Source organism: Somniosus microcephalus, chromosome 14, assembly GCF_052327205.1.
Source record: "Somniosus microcephalus isolate GS21.2 chromosome 14, FLI_Smic_1.0, whole genome shotgun sequence".
NCBI classification, from domain to species: domain Eukaryota; kingdom Metazoa; phylum Chordata; class Chondrichthyes; order Squaliformes; family Somniosidae; genus Somniosus; species Somniosus microcephalus.
In genome coordinates, this window is record NC_141000.1 from 68,755,760 (window position 1) to 68,774,803 (window position 19,044).

The following is a 19,044-nucleotide window of genomic DNA, read 5'->3' on the forward strand; positions in this document are numbered from 1 at the left end:
AGAACCGACTAAACGAATCCCGGAACCGCTCGTCCACCAGCAGCAGGTTGTTAAAATGCCAGTACGCGGACCCCCTCGGCGCGCGCAACGGAGCGAACTCCGCCCACACCAGGTGGTGGTCCATGCACGGCACCGACCGCATGGAAGCCGCCGGAACGCAGGAGACGTACGCCCGGGAAATGTAAAGGCAGTCGATTCTGGACCTTCCTCCTCCAGACCTCACGTAAGTGAAGGCAGTGGAGTCAGGATGGAGATTTCGCCAGACGTCCACCAAGTTGAAGGACCCGACCAGGTCCCGCAACTTCTCCACCGACGCCAGGCTGCATGGGGGACCTGAACGGTCCCTTGCCTCGAGGGTGCAATTAAAATCCTCCCCGAGGATGACGCACTCGCCGACGTCGATGGAGCCCAGAAGAGCGGACACGTCTTCAAAGCAGCGCACTTGCTGCGCACCGGCCGCGGGGGCGTACACGTTCACTAGATGGAGCGGCACGCCCCCCAGGTGAACAGTGACCTGGAGCAAGCGGCCCGGCATGTGCTCCTTGACACCCAAGATCTCCGGCTGAAAATGCGGGGCCAGCAAGATGGCCACCCCGCTGGAATAGTTGGAGAGGTGACTTATGCTGACCCTTCCTTGCCACTCCAGGAGCCACGTGGCCTCGTCCTCCGGAACGGTGTGGGTTTCTTGCAGGAAGCACACCGCATACCTCCCGTCCCGGAGGACCGAGAAGTTATTAAATCTACGGCGTACATCACTGCTGCTGTTGATGTTGAGGCTGGCTATGGTTATCTTCATGACAAGAGCATAGTGCAACCTCTACCTTAACCTAACGGGAGGAGGGAGCGCGGCCGCTAGTCGACCTCCACTCCCTTCGCAACCCAGCGAGGAACTTCTGGATCCGACGCCGCTCGGGCGGGCTCCCGTTCTCGTCCGCACCCATGATTTTGGCGATGGCGCGGACAGAGTTGACCAGCAGCGCCAGATCCGACCACCTGTTGAGGGCCAGCCGAACTATTCCTTGGTGACCCTGGCACGTGGCCACAAAGTCCTGGAGTTCCACAATGGGGATGAGGGGGGACCCAGAGGGGGACACAAGGATATCCGCCGCCTCACTGGCGATGGAGTCCGACTCGTCCTCCATGCCCTCCGCCGGGTCCCCGCCCTCCGAGAGGCCACCATCAGCCGGCCCCACCTCTGCCCCGATCCTACCCCCAGGATCGGCAGCAGAGGGTTCCTCCCTGGGTGCCTCCGGAGGCGCAGGGTCAGGAAGCGGCGGCGGTGGTTCGGGGACCCCCTCCGCCCCAGGCACCAGGTTGCACGGGGAAACCGGGGAGAACACTATGCCCAGTTCCCCCAACACCTCCGGCGCCAGCGCTGAAGACGGAGTCAGGGGGCCTTCTCCTTCATCGCCACCAACCACCGACCCAGCAGACTGGGGGGTTTTAGAGAAAAAGTCAACCATGTCGAGCAGCTCCTGGGAGAAGTCCTGATCGATTTGGGCGGGCTCAGCCTCAATGGCCTCGCTCGCCCCAGTCTCCAGGGCGCTCGACGTGGCGAGAAGTAACAGTGACCCTTCGGAGGTCGTTTCTGCGGGTAGTTCCACGGCCCCCACCGTGAGCAGGGCCTCTTCCCCGTCCCCGGGAGGCACAGACCGGACAGACTCATCTGTCGTTCCCTCCCGAGGGACAGGCGCCTCCTGCCGGATGTCGACGTTGACGACCGTGGGGGGTGCGCAGCACCCACGGCGGACGATGATTCCCTCCGTGAGGAGGGACCTTGTCTCTCGTGGTCCTCCTCCTTATCCTCCAGGGGGTCACGCCTCCTTTTTGGCGTGGAGGGATCCGGAGGCCGGGAGACTTCCATCGCTGCCGAGGCCTCCTCCTCTGTTCCCTCCCGTCGAGGGGGCAATTCGGGTCCCTCAAGCCCCGGCCCGACCGCAGGACTTGGGTCGACCGCCTCAGCGGTTGCGGTTGCAGGCCCGGGCACGAGGCCCCCCCCCCACTCTCGAGCCCCGCAGCTACCACCGCCAGGTACGCAGGTGTGATCGGTACTAGCTCCTCCGTTTCAGTGTGCTCACCGAGGGGACCCGCCTTAAGGTTTTTCCGCTTCTTCCGCACCTTCCCAACGCGCGGACGCCCTTCCCCTCCTCTCACCGGAGGCCGTGATGGTGTTGCCCTCCAGCGTCGACCGCGCATCGGGTGTCGCGATCAGAATCGGGGGGAGGAGTGATGGCACCAGCCCTGGCCGCCCCAGATGTTGTGGCGGCCTTGGGGGCGGGGCAGTTCTTCCGTACGTGCCCCACTTCCTTACAGGCGAGGCACCGCACACTGTCTGACGTCCAAAAGACGCGGTGGGCAGTCCCCTCGTGGCACACAGTGAAAGCACACTCGGTGTCCTCCTCCCGCGCCAGCCAAACAAAGAGCTGGCGCCGGAATAAGATGTGCCGGAGGCTGGCCTCCCTGCAGCCGAGCGGGATGGGCGTGATCCCTGACCTCACCTCCCCCAGTTGACGTAGGTGGGGGAGGAGGAGCTCAGCCGAAACAAAGGGCGGGACGTTTGATAGGATGATCCTCTGCGCAGTGGCCTCGAGAGGATCCACCGGCAGGAAGGTCCCGCCCACGGTGAGCCCCTCTGTGATGACCAGGGACACCGCCCGCTCCGACCCAAGGAAGAACACAGCCTTTCCGTATTTTCGAGGCGGCGACGATGGCTGAAGGGCCGACAACCCCAGCCATGGCCCTCACGCACGCCTCAATGGTCATGTTGGGGTGAGTGTAGCTTTTCACCCCGTGTTTTCTTGTGATGAGACAAAATGGTGATGGGGCAGCAGTAGCAGCGGGATTAGCCGTGGCCGCCACACCCGCGTATGTCCTGGCTGGCCCCGTCACCGGCGAAGATGGAGTCGCCATTGTGGGGTTTAAACTTAAAGGGCTACAATCACCCCTAGTCGCAGGCCTGATGTTGGTAATAGCCTTGGTTTAGTGTTTTATTTCCCCTGAGCAGAGGGAGCTGTTAAAAGGGAAGGCACACCCCTCTCCTTGTTAATTAATTGGGAGAGGGGCCTTCTCCCCTCTGTTCAATGGGCAATTAATAATAAATTATGTGAGGTGCCTCTTTAAAGAGAGAGGCAGAGAGAAAGGGGTTGGGAAGGAGGGAGGCCACAGGGGCTGGGTCTCCACTCAAGATGGTTGGTGGGTGGGTGATGGCAGGGGTGCACTCTCTGATAGAAAAAATAAAGTCTTTGATGGTCTTCTGGTGGGGGGAGAAGATGTCTTCACCTGGGAAATAAAGCTGGAGATGCCCAGGCTCAGTCCACCACCAGGTCTTAACGATGTTTTAATCAATTGAGGACTTCGCCTGGGCAGCCCCAGCTGTCCCAGGTCAAGCAATAGGGAGGGGTGTGTGTGGCCTAGTTTTTGGCAAGAGCCACACACACCCCTAGATGGTCTTCTCCTTCTTCTTTCCTCCCCCCCACCTAAGGTACAAAGTCTCTGGGCGAGTGCACCCTAACACCCACCTGTAGATCCTTCTCAAAATGGCACTCCCTCCTTCCAAGCAGATGTTGGATGATGCTTGGTCTGTTCTCCCCTCTCTCCCTCTCCTGCAGTGGCGACCAGGTTGGGGAGGCAGTGATGGGATTGGCTTCCCTCTGCTGTTTCCTCTGGTCTCCTGGTCTTACTCTCTCCTCTCCTCTGGCACCTCAAGAGCAGCAGTAACAGTTGTGGTGGAAGAGGTGGATTCCACTCTGTCCCTCTCCTCCTGGGCAGAGAGAGACCTCTCCTCTCTCCAGGCACCTCCTCCTCTGAGAGAGACTCACTACACACTCCGTCTCTCTTCAGCAGCACCGCAGGGACTGGAGTGCATCATCACCCCAGCCAAACAAATTTTAATTTAATTTGTTAAGTTTTATTTAATGTTTTATTAAGTTACAGACAATTCGTTTAATCACCCAACCAGAAGAGTACACTCGGTCCCTTCATCCATGTCATTAATATAATTATAAATAGTTGAGGCCCCAGCACTGATCCCTGTGGCACCCTACTAGTTACAGTCATTAGTTAAGGTGCGAGTAAGGATGTGCAGGGGTAGGGTTGGGAAGGCAGAGTGATGGGGATGCGATGAGAGGCACAGCAGAATTAAGTTGAGTGTGGCTTTGCACTCACCTTTCCTGATCTAATGAGATTATTGAAACGTTTGCAGCACTGCACCCAGAACCTCCCGACAACATCCCTGCTGTTGACCTCCTCTGTTATTTGGAGCCAGGCTCCTTTGGTCTGTTGGGGAGGTCTCTTCCACCCATCAGAAGGGATGACGACCTCCCGTCGTGCTCTCACTCCCTCCACAAGCATATGGAGGGAGTCATCGGAGAACCTTGGTGCAGCCCTCTGTCTCTGTGCAGTTATGTTTAAATCTCTTTGTAACAATCCAATGGTGCAGTGCCTGCATTATTCTAAATGAACCTTCAAATGCAATGTCACCACAGCTCCTTTAAATATCCCGGCTGAAAACACGTCATCGATTACATCATCAGACCTACACCATTTAATAGGGCCGGGTAACGCGCAGGGCTGCCTTCCGCGCAGGGCTGCCTTCATGTGCGCCATTAACAGAAAGTCGCTCTGAGGCGTGAGATGGAATTAAAGGCATTATATAAATGCAAGTTGTTGTTGGCTAGGATTCATTATGGTAGAAAATAGAGGGAAGCATTCCCATTAATTTTGGGGGTAAACCTTGTTCCAGGCCATGTAGCTGCGCTGTTCAATATTAATGTCTAAGGTTCAACCCTGAGAGTTGGATCTGTCACACGTGTATATTTGTCCCAGTTCCACCACCATCCAGCTACATTAACTAAAGGGTTGTACTTAATAAGGTTATGAAGCTACCTACCACAAATAGAAGCATTTGGTCAGATAAAAAAGATATGGAAGTACATTTGTCTTAATACTGCTTGCTTTTCCTAGCAGCTACTAGTGCACACTGAGGATTAGAAGAATCTCCAACCACCAACCACTCAGCACCGGGAGCAAGGTCCCGGCGGAGGTGTCTGCGCCGTCTGTCCGCACAGTTGGGCCAGCTCGCCTCCGCCTCCGCCTCCGTTTGTTTTTTTTCTCTCTTGAGCGGCAGCGATGCCGCGCGTTTCAGATGGGAGGCGGAGGCGGTGTTTCCCCGGCTGCAGAGGGAGCGAGTGCCGCGGGTCAGACCTCAGTGAGCTCCCCGAGTCGCTGAGAGCTGAGGGGAGGCGGGGCCCGAGGGTGGCGCTGATTGGCTTGTACCCCCCTTTCCTTTGTGACGCCTTTTCCGGTGGTGTCCTTGGAAGCGCGGCTTGCTTTTCCTGCAGGTGAAGGTCTCACCTTAGCAACCAGGCCCCGGCTGTAAATAGATATTGAGCACCGCCGGCTCACACTGTGCCCAGCGAGGATGCGTGTGTTCACCCACTGCTCCCGGTGACTTCCAGTTGCTTGCAGTTCTTTTGTTTTACTTCTTCTGAGGAGATGTTGCTACTTTCAGGAATGCCAGGATTTCAGCTGAGTTAGTGATCTCGGTTGCTCAGAGAGGGCAGGAGGTGCAGGAAACTCTGCAGCTACTCTGAGTGGGGGAAAGCTGAGCAGAAAAGGACCAGTGGCCTTCAAACAATTCCTTGAAAGAGCAGCAGTGGGTAAGTATGTTAGGATGGATGAGTGGGGGTGGGGGGCAGCACATGAGATATGTGAAGAGAAAAAGATTAGTGAAGTCAAGCGTAGGTCCCTTGCAGTCAGAATCAGGGAAATTTATAATGGGGAACAAAGAAATGGCAGACCAATTAAATACATACTTTGGTTCTGTCTTCACAAAGGAGGACACAAATAACCTCCCAGAGATGTCAGGGAACATAGGGTCTAATGAGAGGGAGGAACTGAATGAAATCAGTATTTGTAGGGAAATGGTGTTAGGGAAATTGACGGGATTGAAGGCCAATAAATCCCCAGGGCCTGATAATCTACATCCTAGGGTACTTAAGGAAGTGGCCCTAGAAATAGTAGATGCATTGCTGGTCATCTTCCAAAATTCTATAGACTCTGGAACAGTTCCCATGGATTGGAGGGTAGCTAATGTTACCCCACTATTCAAAAAAGGTGGTAGAGAGAAAACGGGGAATTATAAGCCTGACATCGGTAGTGGGGAAAATGCTAGAGTCCATTATAAAAGATGTAATAGCAGAGCACTTGGAAAACAGTGACAGGATCAAACAAATTCAACATGGATTTACAAAAGGTAAATCGTGCTCGACTAATCTACTGGAATTTTTTGAGGATGTAACTGGTAGAATAGATAAGGGAGAACCAGTGGATGTGGTGTATTTGGACTTTAAGAAGGATTTCGATAAGGTCCCGCATAAGAGATTAGCGTGTAAAGTTAAGGCACATGGGATTGGGGGCAAGATACTGACATGGATAGAGAACTGGTTGGCAGTTGGAATAAACGGGTCTTTTTCCGAGAGGCGGGCAGTGACTAGTGGGGTACCGCGGGGATCGGTCCTAGGACCCCAGCTATTCACAATATATATTATTACATCTAGTTCCCTCGTCTAGATCATTATCTCCAAGTTTGCAGACGACACAAAGCTGGGTGGGCGTGTGTGCTGTGAGGTGGATGCCGAGAAACTCCAGTATGATTTGGATAGGTTGGGTGATTGGGCAGATGCAGTATAATGTGGATAAATGCGAGGTATTCCACTTTGGTGGCAAACACAGGAAGGCAGATTATTATCTGAACGGCAATAGATTGGGAGATGGGGAAGTGCAACGAGACCTGGGTGTCCTTGTGCACCAGTCACTGAAGGTAAGCATGCAGGTGCAGCAGGCGGTTAAGAAGGCAAATGGTATGTTGGCCTTCGTAGCGAGAGGGTTCGAGTACAGGAACAAGGATGTCTTGCTGCAGTTGTACAGGGCCTTGGTGAGAGCACATCTTGAGTATTGTGTGCAGTTTTAGTCACCTTATCTGAGGAAGGATGTTCTTGCCATGGAGGGAGTGCAGCGAAGATTCACCAGACTGATACCTGGGATGGCAGGAATGACGTATGAGGAGAGGTTGGGTTGATTGGGCTTATACTCGCTGGAGTTTAGAAGAATGAGAGGGGATCTCATTGAAACTTATAAAATTCTAACAGGACTAGACAGACTAGACGCAGGAAGGGTGTTCCCGATGACGGGGGAGTCCAGAACCAGGGGGTCACAGTCTAACGATAAGGAGTAAGCCATTTAGGACAGAGATGAGGAATTTCTTCACCCAGAGAGTGGTGAGCCTGTGGAATTCTCTACCAAAGAAGGCAGTTGAGACCAATTCATTAAATATATTCAAGAAGGAGTTAGATATATTTCTTAAGGCTAAAGGGGTCAAGGGATCTGGGGAGAAGGCAGGGACAGGGTACTGAGTTTGGATGATCAGCCATGATCTCATTGAATGGCGGAGCAGGCTCGAAGGGCTGAATGGCCTACTCCTGCTCCTATCTTCTATGTTTCTATGAGGGAGGCACCAAGACAGGCGCCATTCAGTCTGGGGAACTTATCTATCAGCAATACAGTCATTATTGTCATGGTCATAATACCATGATAGAATTCTTCATTAAGATGGAAAGTGAAGAAGTCCAATCTAAAACTAGGGTCCTAAATCTAAAGAACGGAAACTACGAAGGTATGAGGAGTGAGTTGGCCGTGATAGATTGGGTAGATTCATTAAAAGGCATGACGGTGGATAGACAATGGCTAACATTTAAGGAATGAATGCATGAATTGCAACAGTTATACATTCCTTTCTGGTGCAAAAACACAAAAGGAAAAGCGGCCCAACTATGGCTAACAGAAGAAATTAAGGATAGTATTAGATCCAAAGTGGAGTCATATAAAGTTGCCAGAAAAAGTAGCAAGCCTGAGGATTGGGAGCAGTTTAGAGTTCAGCAAAAAAGGGCCAAGAGATTGATTAAGAGGGGAAAAATAGAGTATGAGAGTAAACTTACAAGGAACATAAAAGCAGATTGTAAAAGCTTCTACAAGTATGTAAAAAGAAAAAGATTAGTGAAGACAAATGTAGGTCCCTTACAGTCAGAAATGGGAGAATTTATAATGGGGAACAAGGAAATGGCAGCGCAATTAAACAAATACTTTGGTTCTGTCTTCACGGAAGAGGACACAAATAACTTCCCAGAAATGCTAGGGAACCAAGGGTCTAGTGAGAAGGAGGAATTAAAGGAAATTAGTATTAGTAAAAAAATAGTGCTGGAGAAATTAATGGGACTGAAAACCGATAAATCCCCAGGGCCTGATAATCTACATCCCAGAGTACTAAAAGAGGTAGCCATGGAAATAGTGGATGCATTGGTTGTCATCTTCCAAAATTCTATAGATTATGGAACAGTTCCTGCAGATTGGAGGGTGGCTAATGTATCCCCACTATTTAAAAAAGGAGGGAGAGAGAAAACAGGGAACTACAGATCGGTTAGCCTAACATCAGTAGTGGGGAAAATGCTAGAGTCTATTATATAGGATGTGATAACAGGACACTTAGAAAATATCAACAGGATTAGACAAAGTCAACATGGATTTATGAAAGGGAAATCACGTTTGACAAACCTACTGGAGCTTTTTGAGGATGTAACTGGTAGAATAGATAAGAGAGAACCAGTGGATGTGGTGTATTTGGATTTTCAGAAGACCTTTGATAAAGTCCCACATAAGAGGTTAGTGTGCAAAATTAAAGCACATGGGATTGGGGGTAATATACTGGCATGGATTAAAAATTGGTTAACAGACAGGAAACCGAGTAGGAATAAATGGGTCTTTTTTGGGGTGGCAGGTAGTGGCTAGTGGGGTACCGCAGGGATCAGTGCTTGGGCCCCACCTATTCACAATATATATCAATGATTTGGATGAGGGAACCAAATGTAATATTTCCAAGTTTGCTGACGACACGAAACTAGGTGGGATTGTGAGTTGTGAGGAGGATGCAAAGAGGCTGCAAGGCGATTTAGACAAGTTGAGTGAGTGGGCAAATACATGGCAGATGCAGTATAACGTGAATAAATGTGAAGTTATCCACTTTGGTAGGAAAAACAAATAGACTATTATTTAAATGGTGATAGATTGGGAAATGTTGATGTACAGAAGGACCTGGGTGTCCTTGTACACTAGTCACTGAAAGCAAACATGCAGGTGCAGCAAGCAGTTAGGAAAGCAAATGGTATGTTGGCCTTCATTGCAAGAGGATTTGAGTACAGGAGCAAGGATGTCTTACTGCAGTTATACAGGGCCTTGGTGAGACCACACCTGGAGTACTGTGTGCAGTTTTGGTCTCCTTACCTAAGAAAAGATATACTTGCCATAGAGGGAGTGCAGCGAAGGTTCACCAGACTGATTCCTGGGATGGCAGGACTGTCGTATGAGGAGAGATTGGGTCGACTAGGCCTGTATTCACTAGAGTTTAGAAGAATGAGAGGGGATCTCATTGAAATGTATAAAATTCTGACAGGGCTCGACAGACTGGATGCAGGGAGGATGTTTTCCTTGGCTGGGGGGTCTAGAATGAGGGGTTACAGTCTCAGGATATGGGGTAGGACATTTAGGACTGAGATGAGGAGAATTTTTTTCACTCAGAGGGTGGTGAACCTGTGGAATTCTCTACCGCAGAAGGCTGTGGAGACCCAGTCACTGAATATATTTAAGAAGGAGATAGATAGATTTCTAGACACAAAAAGCATCAAGGGGTATGGGGAGAGAGCGGAAATATGGTATTGAGATAGAGGATCAGCCATGATCATACTGAATGACGGAGCAGGCTCGAAGGGCCGAATGGCCTACTCCTGCTATTTTTCTAAGTTTCTAAATTTAACATTGAGCAACATTAGGAGACAATAGGACAGGTGACAAAGGAGGTAAGTTTTAAGGAGTGTCTTAAAGGAGGAGAGTTTTAAGGAGGGAATTCTAGAGCTTAGGGCCTTGGCAGCTGAAGGCACGGCCACCAATGGCGGAGCAAAGAAAATCGGGGAAGCACAAGAGGCCAGAATTGGAGGAGTGCAGAGATCTCTGACGGTTGTAGGGCTGGAGGAGGCTACAGAGATAGGGAGGGTTGAGGCCATGGAGGGATTTGAAAACCAGGATGAAAACTTTAAAACCGAGGCATTGCCGGACCGGAAGCCATTGTAGGTTAGCGAGCACAGGAGTGATTGGTGAATGGGACTTGGTGCGAGTTAGGATACGGGCAGCAGAGTTTTAGATAAGCTCAAGTTTACATAGGGCCCAAGGTTGGAGGCTAGCCAGGGGAGCATTGGAATGGTCGAGTCTAGAGGTCTAGATCTTGGTGATAGAGAGGATATAGGGTCGATAGCTTAGCTCAGGGACAGTTGGACGCCATGGTTGTGAACTGTCGGGTTCAGCCTCGGCCAGTGGCCAGGGAGAGGGATGGAGTCGGTGGCTAGGGAACGGAGTTTGTGGCAGGGACTTAAGTCAATGGCTTCGGTCTTCCCAATATTTAGTTGGAAAATTGCTGCTCTTCCAGCACTGGATGTCAGACGAACAGACACATCAGAGCAGTGGCGGGGTCGAGACAGGTGGTGGTAAGGAAGAGCTGGGTGTTGCCAACGTGCATGTGGAACCTGACGACGTGTTTTCGGATGATGTTGCCGAGGGGCAGCATTGAGATGAGAAGTAGGAGTGGGGCCAAGGATAGATCCTTGAGAGACTCCAGAGGTAACGGTGCGGGAGTGGGAAGAGAAGCCATTGCAGGAGATTCTCTCGCTTTCGCTAATTACCATTAGTATCATTATCACTATGACAGTTACCAGTACACTACCCATCATGACCACTATCGTGATAATTATCATTGTCGCCATCATTCTTTTTAAAGTTCTCACTGCTTACTATTGTAATCATCACTATCATTACTATTGCCATTATTGTATCAGTAATGTACTATAAATATCTTTAAGCTAGATGTTAACTGGATGACTTACTGAAGAGTTTCTCACTCACATTGTCAAATGACCGGTGGAGATATTTATCACAACTTACAGCTGGTGATAATTTATCCTAATTAGAACATTTGTAATATGTTTTCAACAAGGCAAAAGGAAGACAAGTATTTGTGTAGTCTTATTTTCAAGAATATCAGAGGAAACTGCCTGGGGATATCACTTTGTTACTATGATGCATCATACCAATAGAAATATATCATTTTAAAAATAGACTGATGTCGCTTCACATGGGTGCTGAGCAAAAAGAAAGTAGGTTGCAGCCCCATTTTTTTTTAAAAATCTAGATATTTATCAGTGAATCACACTTTAATGTGTCAGATCTGACAGACATTATTTATCCTTTGCTTCAGGCTGGATGACAATGGTGGAAATGTTTGTGACCTGATGTCGATGGTGATGAATGATGACCGTGTCGAGTCCCTCCAATTACAGTCACTAATTTGTGGGAAATTATAATCTTTCTTTGTGTTTCATTGTAAAAAATAACCCTAGCTTTACTAATTTCATTAGGTTTACAATCTGTAGTTTTTCTCAAAAATTCCACTTTTTATGTGACCATGCCAAAACTATAATGATAGTGGCTGTGATGATGGTTGTGCGATATTGATAGCTGTGACGAGAATGATGTAAATAGGATATATCATCACTAGCAGTGAGTTACATGCCAAATATTTCCACTTGCCAGGTTGACAACTTGTGAATGCGAAACTTTTGAACCAGTTATCCAGTTAGCCTCATTTTGAGATATTTGGAATACAGTGCTTATGGCCATGTCATATCTTCTGTCTTTGTCTGACCAGGGCTCCCATTTGTAGATGAAAGCTTATTCCATGGAAGACTAGAATTTTTCCAAAGATTGTCTTCTAATGCTTTTTATCCAGTAATAAATTGACCAGTAACCACAAAATGGCCGATCCTGCTGCCTGAAAAACAATTTTCTTTTTGCTAAAGTACTGTGAACAAACTTATAAAAAAAAAAAAATCCTTCTAATGCATTTATCTCTCAAATTGCACCAAACCTTTGGGATCTTCTCTGCATCGACTTACAATGGCCAGTTGTTAATGTGAGTTACATCATTTATATATTTTATTCTGTCATAATAACAATTACACAGTTTAATTAGATCAACTGTTCTGATAGTAATTTAAGATGAATGCTGAGGAAAGTGTGGGAATGCATCCTGGTGTAAGTGCCAGGGTGTGTCCGCTGCTGATCTCTGCCACTGACCCCACTGGAGTTTGTGGAGATCGGGGACGGTCATTCATTTTACATACCTTTTGTAAGTGGGCTGAAATTTTCTTCTACCACAATTCAGGCCTAAACCCTCCAGCTGGTCCCACATGCAGCCTTCACCCAGCCAGTGCACCTGTTCTTACCATAGGCTGGTGGTGGTGATGTGACCACTACTTGAGGATCTGGGGGCACAAGAACTTCCGATGTTGGGAGGCCCTGCCCATACCCATGCCCCCTCTACTACTGACCTTTTAAGGGCCTGGCGGAGGTTCCAGGGTCCAGGTCCTGGTCTGATTTGCAGCCCTTCTGCACACTCCTGCCAGAGTTACAGTGGCAGTGTGCTGGGAAGGCTACAGATTTTTGGCCCTTGTACTGTAGCAGATAAATTAAATTCTTAGTAATAATAGAGTAGCATTAGCAACAGCTCTAACTTTAATTATTATATTTTTATATTAATCTGTAACTGAGATGAAAATGAATTGAATATACTGAAGAGTAATATGACTGTTGGTTTTTCAAAAAGTTAGTGCACAAGTGCCATAATATCAAAGTATAATTATGGTATGTTCAATTCTGTATCTCCCTTTAAAGCTATTACTGAGATCAGCAAACTCCTCAATGGCTATTACTGATTTCATGGATTTCACTGTGGAATTTAAGATTAGGAGAGAGTTCCATTCAATTCAGAAATAAAACCTGCTCTCCTCTAATAGAAAAAAATCAAATCAAGTTCCAATACAAAACCAAAGAAAAGGTAGAAAGGAATGCATTTAAACAATTAAACTTATATATAGACTCTGATGTTTGTGTGTGTGAAAAAATTCAACAATAAGTAAAGGTAGTTGAACAAAACCAGCCCTCTTTTAAAGGTATTTATAAGAATCAAGGCAGGTATAAGGCAAATAAAAGCTTTAATTGTTACAGTAGAAATTCAGAACTGTTATTGCCAACAAGTTGTCCTCAGCTATATAAGTCGTAGGCAGCTGATATGCACAGTCTGATGAGCAGCTCATGAGCATCATTGACAGAGGTCTGGGAAAAGGCCTGCCTTCTCGTTCTGGCATTCAGTGCTACTGGATGAGTGAGGGGGAGAATAGGGAGGAGAATCATTTGACTGCCTTGTTTGGCTCTTAAACTGGTAAAAGTGATTCCAGTGACTTGGGCCAAATTTAATGTTGATTCCCATTGTGTGCCTCTGGTGATTTTATGTTTTTATATAACCTTCGTGCCAACTATGGAGTTGGAATTTTGAATCAGTGCATTACAGGCTAGCCTAGTATCCAATGTCTTGTTGACTATGGCTGGTGTAAAGACCCAGCTTATCATGAGTAAAGTTTTGCAGTTGACTGTATGTATGGTGCAGCAGCATCTGAAGGGGCTCTCCTGAGATTCCTGTCATGCAAGTGTATACATGCAAAATGCCTGGATGTCCATGCTTTGTTAATAGTTTTAAAGTGTACTGAGTTGTGCAAGTTACAAACTTGCAGCAATCGGCAAATGAGGGTGACTGATGACCAGTTAGCAGATACTGAACACGCAATATGAGGAGCAGGAGGGAGAATACTTCTAAGTGAATGTACTTCTACACAACACTTGATGTAAATATTTGTTGTAAAAGATTATTTCTATGAGTTTACAAGTGCTACTGCTACAGTATTTTGCTACAATATAATGTGGCATTAGTTAGAGGAAAAATAAACATGCTACAGTAAACTTTCTGGTATCCGGCACTGACGGGACCGAGCTGGTGCCGTCCCATCAAAACTGCCGTAGAAACCAGCGCTAATGTTAAAACATACGGAGCTTCTCAGCTCCGTGTGAAGCAACAAACCCTGTTGCTTAGCAACAGCTTCAAAACAGTCGGCATAGCTTGCAAGCATCTCTGTAGCTAAACAACAGCTTCAGCTAGACCTTGCAGAGCCACAACTGCAGAAAAAAAGCAACAAAAAGAAAAAAAACTTATCTGAACCGACTCCTGAATTTTGCCGGTGGATAGAGCTTTCCGGACATTTAACCTCCGGATAAATGAAAGTTTCCTGTACTTCACATCAGTTGTTTCATTTCTTGTAATTTTCTGTTTCTGTGATGCCTAAGCCATGTATGTTATTGTATAGTAAGTTAAAGACCATATAAAGTACATTTATTGTACAGCAAGGGTACTCTGAGTAGTATGATTTTACTAGAAAGCTACCATTGCTGAATGGTTATATAAAAACATAAAATTGAGAGCTTTTTATAATACTGTTTCGTGCATCCATTTTGTTACAAAGTAAGGTGGGGCTTTCACAAGAATATTCCTAAATTTCTCAATTTTTATATTTGCTTTAATGACAGAATCTACTTACAATTCTGGTTTAATACCATTGCCACATTTACACACCATGACTTACAATTTAGTTATTGAAATGCTCCTAGTGAAAACATGAAGGAATTGTAGATGTAGACTTTAACTAACATGAAGAAAGATTGGAAGTTATTAATAAATGTATCAATAGCTTCCTTTTGGAATATGTTTCTGAAACATGCTGAGCTTGTTGCTATGTAATTTCATGGGGAAAATGGCACTTTTTTGTTTTTTAGTCATAAAAGCAATTTCGTTCCCAAGTTGTCTTGAATGGTTAAACTGTGTAAGAAAGATGAGCTGGTATATTTTACCTCGGAATGGCTTGTGCTGTTGTACATCCCTCTATGCATAATATAGGACAATGGAGACCGCTTATATCTTTTATCGTAAGTAAAGCCTAATATTTTGGAGGAGGACATGAGGTGGTTATCAGCTTACTCATGGACACTTTTTTTTCTGAATGGCCAACAGATAAAAATATGGTCATTAACAGTTTAGGAAATCCGGTTTTAATTTGTGAATTGCTTGTAATGTCTCGTATTGCAGCAAAACATTTATAGCACCATTGGTCAACAGGTGCTCGAGGCCAAACCATTTACTGATATAGTTGTATTTAGGTTGTACTTTGGAATTGGATGGGGACCTTGAACTTAGAAAGGGTGCAGTATTCTGCCAGTTTTGCATTAATTAGAAAGTAGCTATTGATGCACAAGTAGCAGTGTAGGCCCAGAAATTCGGGTCGAGGGCTTCCCGCGGGTGTAAGCCTCCGACCTGCACTTACCTAGCGCGCCGGCCGTTGAGCTGTGGGCCCGCGTGGGATTCCGATTCTGGGCCTCCTCCAACTGCCGGTGCGCAGTGCTTGTGTATCCCAGGGGCGCAGTTAGTTCGATGCGTCCCCTGGGATCACGTGGGCCATGGAGAGCCAATGGTAGCAGGGAAATGCCCATTCATAAAATTGACAGGAAGAGCTGTCAAAACCACAAATACTATAAGCCCCAAAACATCTCTAAAACTTCAAAAACATTTTTTTTTATCACATTTTTAAAATAACTATAAATTATATAAAATAACGATTTTAAACAATAATTTAAATTTTTGAAAAAATTAATTACATTTTCTAACGGGGCTAAAAATAAACTTACCTTTCTTTAAAGTATTTAAAAATAATAAACCTGTGGAAAAAATGTTTTAATTTTAATGAATTCACCACTTACCTTGTTAAAAGCAGGCCTTGCGCCTGATTTTTATATGTGTAACTCTTGGAGACTTACCCTCCCGGAGAAACCTGGAAAAAAAACGTAAGTTCAATGCGCACGCGCTGCCTCTCCGGCGTACGCGTTCCACCTCTGAGCCCCTTCTTTCAAGGGAAAGGAAGTTCTGGTTTCCCGCGCACGCGCAGTGCATGCATGAAACCGGCACTTCCATTGGGCTTACGGGTGAGCACCCCGTGCGTACTCACCCATGGAGACCTGAATTTCTGGGCCATTATATGGGACACAGTTCAGTTATTTGGTTCCTGAGTGCACTAAAATGAGATATGAGACAACCTGTGAGGCAGTTTTGCATTGCTTGGAGTTCGCACTGGGTGCTTTGTAGCATCAGCTTAGTGCAAAGTCAGGCTTTAAAAGAGCCTGGCAGCCCTTTCCACCCTCTGGGGCCCAATCTTACATAGCTCTGAGGAATGGAACACTTTCCATTTCAGACGTGCTATATCAGCATCATGCATTCCCAAATCAGGTATAGGACACTTGGATGCAGAGTCCAGGTGTTTAAGTTCCATGTGATTTTTCTCTGGTTGGTAGATGCAAATCTGTACAAAGAAGATGGATCTCTGAGTGAGGCGGCCAACTAGTGCCATAGTCTTATGCTGTTGGTTCATGCTAACTAGGAATTGGTTTGAGACTGTCCAAGCTCACTTGACATAGCATCCACGCAGTCAGCAGATGTTCATTCCATCAGTCTGGAGCTGGGGTTGAACTTGGGTCCGAGAGGTGAAAGGCCAGTGTCTAACTCATGCACCATTCAGTTCCCCTGATCTTTTTATTGTTATGAGAAAGTGAACATCCCGTCCACTCTCCCAACAATAAAAAGTATCCACATGGAAAGCAGAGGTCTGCATGCATATTCCTTTGTCACTGAACTCAATGCGATCTGCACCTAGCAATGTAGCTTGGGTCTGACATCACACTCTACAAATACCAGATTTTGAAACAGAAGCTGTATTATAACTGTATGCTTAAAGTGTTCAAGTGTTGCCTTCTGCTAAGTCAGTGCGGAGGCTGTCACAAGTTATAGCTCTATTACCTTGCTTAGAAACAAATACTTTATACAGGAAATAGTAACTGATTATTTTCTGTTGTTTTAATATAAAAATTCACAGATTTAATTTTTTTGTGAAGTATATCTGATTCAATTATGTTTTATTAAAATGTTAAAAGAAATAATCTTTTTATTTGATCAAAAAGCATTCCAAAGGTACAGATATGTTTCAAGGTTGGCATTATTTCAAGCTCTTGCAGAGTAATCCGTGACTGTAGTCTGCTCATGCTATTACCCAATTAAACCAGCTTCTGCTGCAATGTCAGGTTACGCCTCAGTAATCCATTAAACCACCATTGTTACAATAATACAGCAACCCTTCATTTGAACTCTGCTTATTTACCTCGTTTTTATGACTGGAAACTGTACTTAATGAAGTGAATTTGTTTAAAAATATCTTGTACTTAACAAAGGAATAATTTGTTCTGAAGCCCATGCACTACATTGTAAAATTCAACCCTTCTCGCCTTTTAATTATAATTAGATCGTCTGGAATCGAGATCATGGGGCTATTTGACAAACTAGCTGGCTGGCTTGGTCTAAAGAAGAAGGAGGTTCATGTGTTATGTCTGGGGCTGGACAATAGTGGGAAAACGACTATAATTAATTGTCTAAAGCCTTCAAACGTAAGTTTTTAAAAAAAAATTGTTTATGACTGGTGTATGCCATGTAAAATGAAACCAAGTTAGTACCAGTCTGTAACTAACCTCTTCCTGCAAATCATAATCACTTATTCTTTCAGCTCTTTCTCTTCTGTATTGAAGTAATCTTATTTCCTCCTATGTCTACTCTTGTATATACTCTGCCCCTCTTTCTACTTATGCTTTCTTTAATAATCTCTTTCTTGATTTTCCCATTTGTCTTTGTTTTTTACTTGCTGTACTTTGATTTGATTTTGCCTCATCTTCCGCTATCAGCCGTGGTTCAGTGGTAGCACTCTTGCCTCTGAGTCTGAAGATTGTGGGTTCAAGTTCCACTCCAGGGACCCGAGCACATAATCCCGGCTGACACTCCAGTGCAGTCCTGAGGGAGTGCCGTCTTTCGGATGAGACGTTAAACCGAGGCTCCATCTGCTCTCTCGGGTGGATGTAAAAGATTTCATGGCACTATTTTGAAGAAGAACAAGGAACTTCTCCCCGGTATCCTGGCCAATATTCATTCCTCAACCAGCAACACTAAAACAGCTTATCACATTGCTGTTTGTGGGACCTTGCTGTGCACAAATTGGCTATTGTGTTTCCTACATTACAACAGTGACACTTCAAAGGTATTTAATTGGCTGTAAAGCACTTTGGGACGTCCAGAGGTCATGAAATGCTATATAAATGCAAGTTCTTTTCTCATTTCAGAGGGGAATCCAGTTAATTTTCTTTTTCTATATTAAAAAAAAAACTGCTTTATCCCCCGCCCACCATAGAAAGTCTCATCTTTTCCAAAAGCAATATCGGCAGGCATTTAGATGTTAATAATGACAAATGGGAACAATGGACATTTTCATGGGAAGGATATTGAGGAGGGGGAGGGGAAGGTATTAATGGAAACAACTGATTCTTTTGAAGATAACAATGGGAAAGTGGGAATCAAGTAAATACTGTATGGGAAATACATCATTGAAATGCTTGGTGGAGAGTTGCAAAAGCATCACACTAGACAGCATTTATTTTCATTGCTTTTAGTCTACAAAGGTCAGAAATCAACCTTTTAATATCTTTAATGGATTTTGATGGTCATGCTGCCAGTGTTAACTGATAGAGGTTTTATAGTTACATATAACCTTTACAAGTACTCTCCAGAGGGGTGATGATACAAGTACCCATATTTTTTTTTAAACAGCTCACTGCCCCTTTTTAAAGGATGAATGTTTGTTAGTTAAGAAATTAAGATAAAACCTAGGCCCTGAAATTGCACCATGGCAAAATAACAGATAAATGCTTAATGCAGACATCTAATATCCCTCGCTCTGCTATTTTAGCAGTGATATTAAACCATTTATTTTAAACAGGTTAATGCCGCTGCAACATTCATTCAGTACTGCCCCACAGCATAATTTCAGGGCCCTGGGATGATTATCGGCCTAATGCTCTAAAATCTTTTATTTTTTGGAAGAGTACAGTGTTCAGGAATCAAGAGGGAGTGCTAGATGC

General features: G+C 45.9%; 1 protein-coding gene across 4 annotated transcripts in view; it reads left to right on the forward strand.

The window, feature by feature from the left end:
• Positions 1–5,269: 5,269 nt before the first annotated feature.
• arl6 (ARF like GTPase 6) overlaps positions 5,270–19,044 on the forward strand; it is a 39,475-nt gene continuing 25,700 nt past the window's right edge. Inside the window, exons 1-3 of one of the 4 annotated variants that reach the window (XR_015080827.1) lie at positions 5,270–5,657; positions 11,804–12,067; positions 17,385–17,526. Coding sequence is in view for 3 of the 4 variants with exons in the window: in XM_086006601.1 (XP_085862727.1) it covers positions 11,994–12,067; positions 17,385–17,526 (216 nt within the window). In the remaining variant the exon portion in view is untranslated. Of the gene's footprint in view, positions 5,658–11,803; positions 12,068–17,195; positions 17,278–17,384; positions 17,527–19,044 lie in introns of those variants that run through there. The other 3 variants (XM_086006601.1, XM_086006603.1, XM_086006602.1) reach the window with 3 other exon arrangements.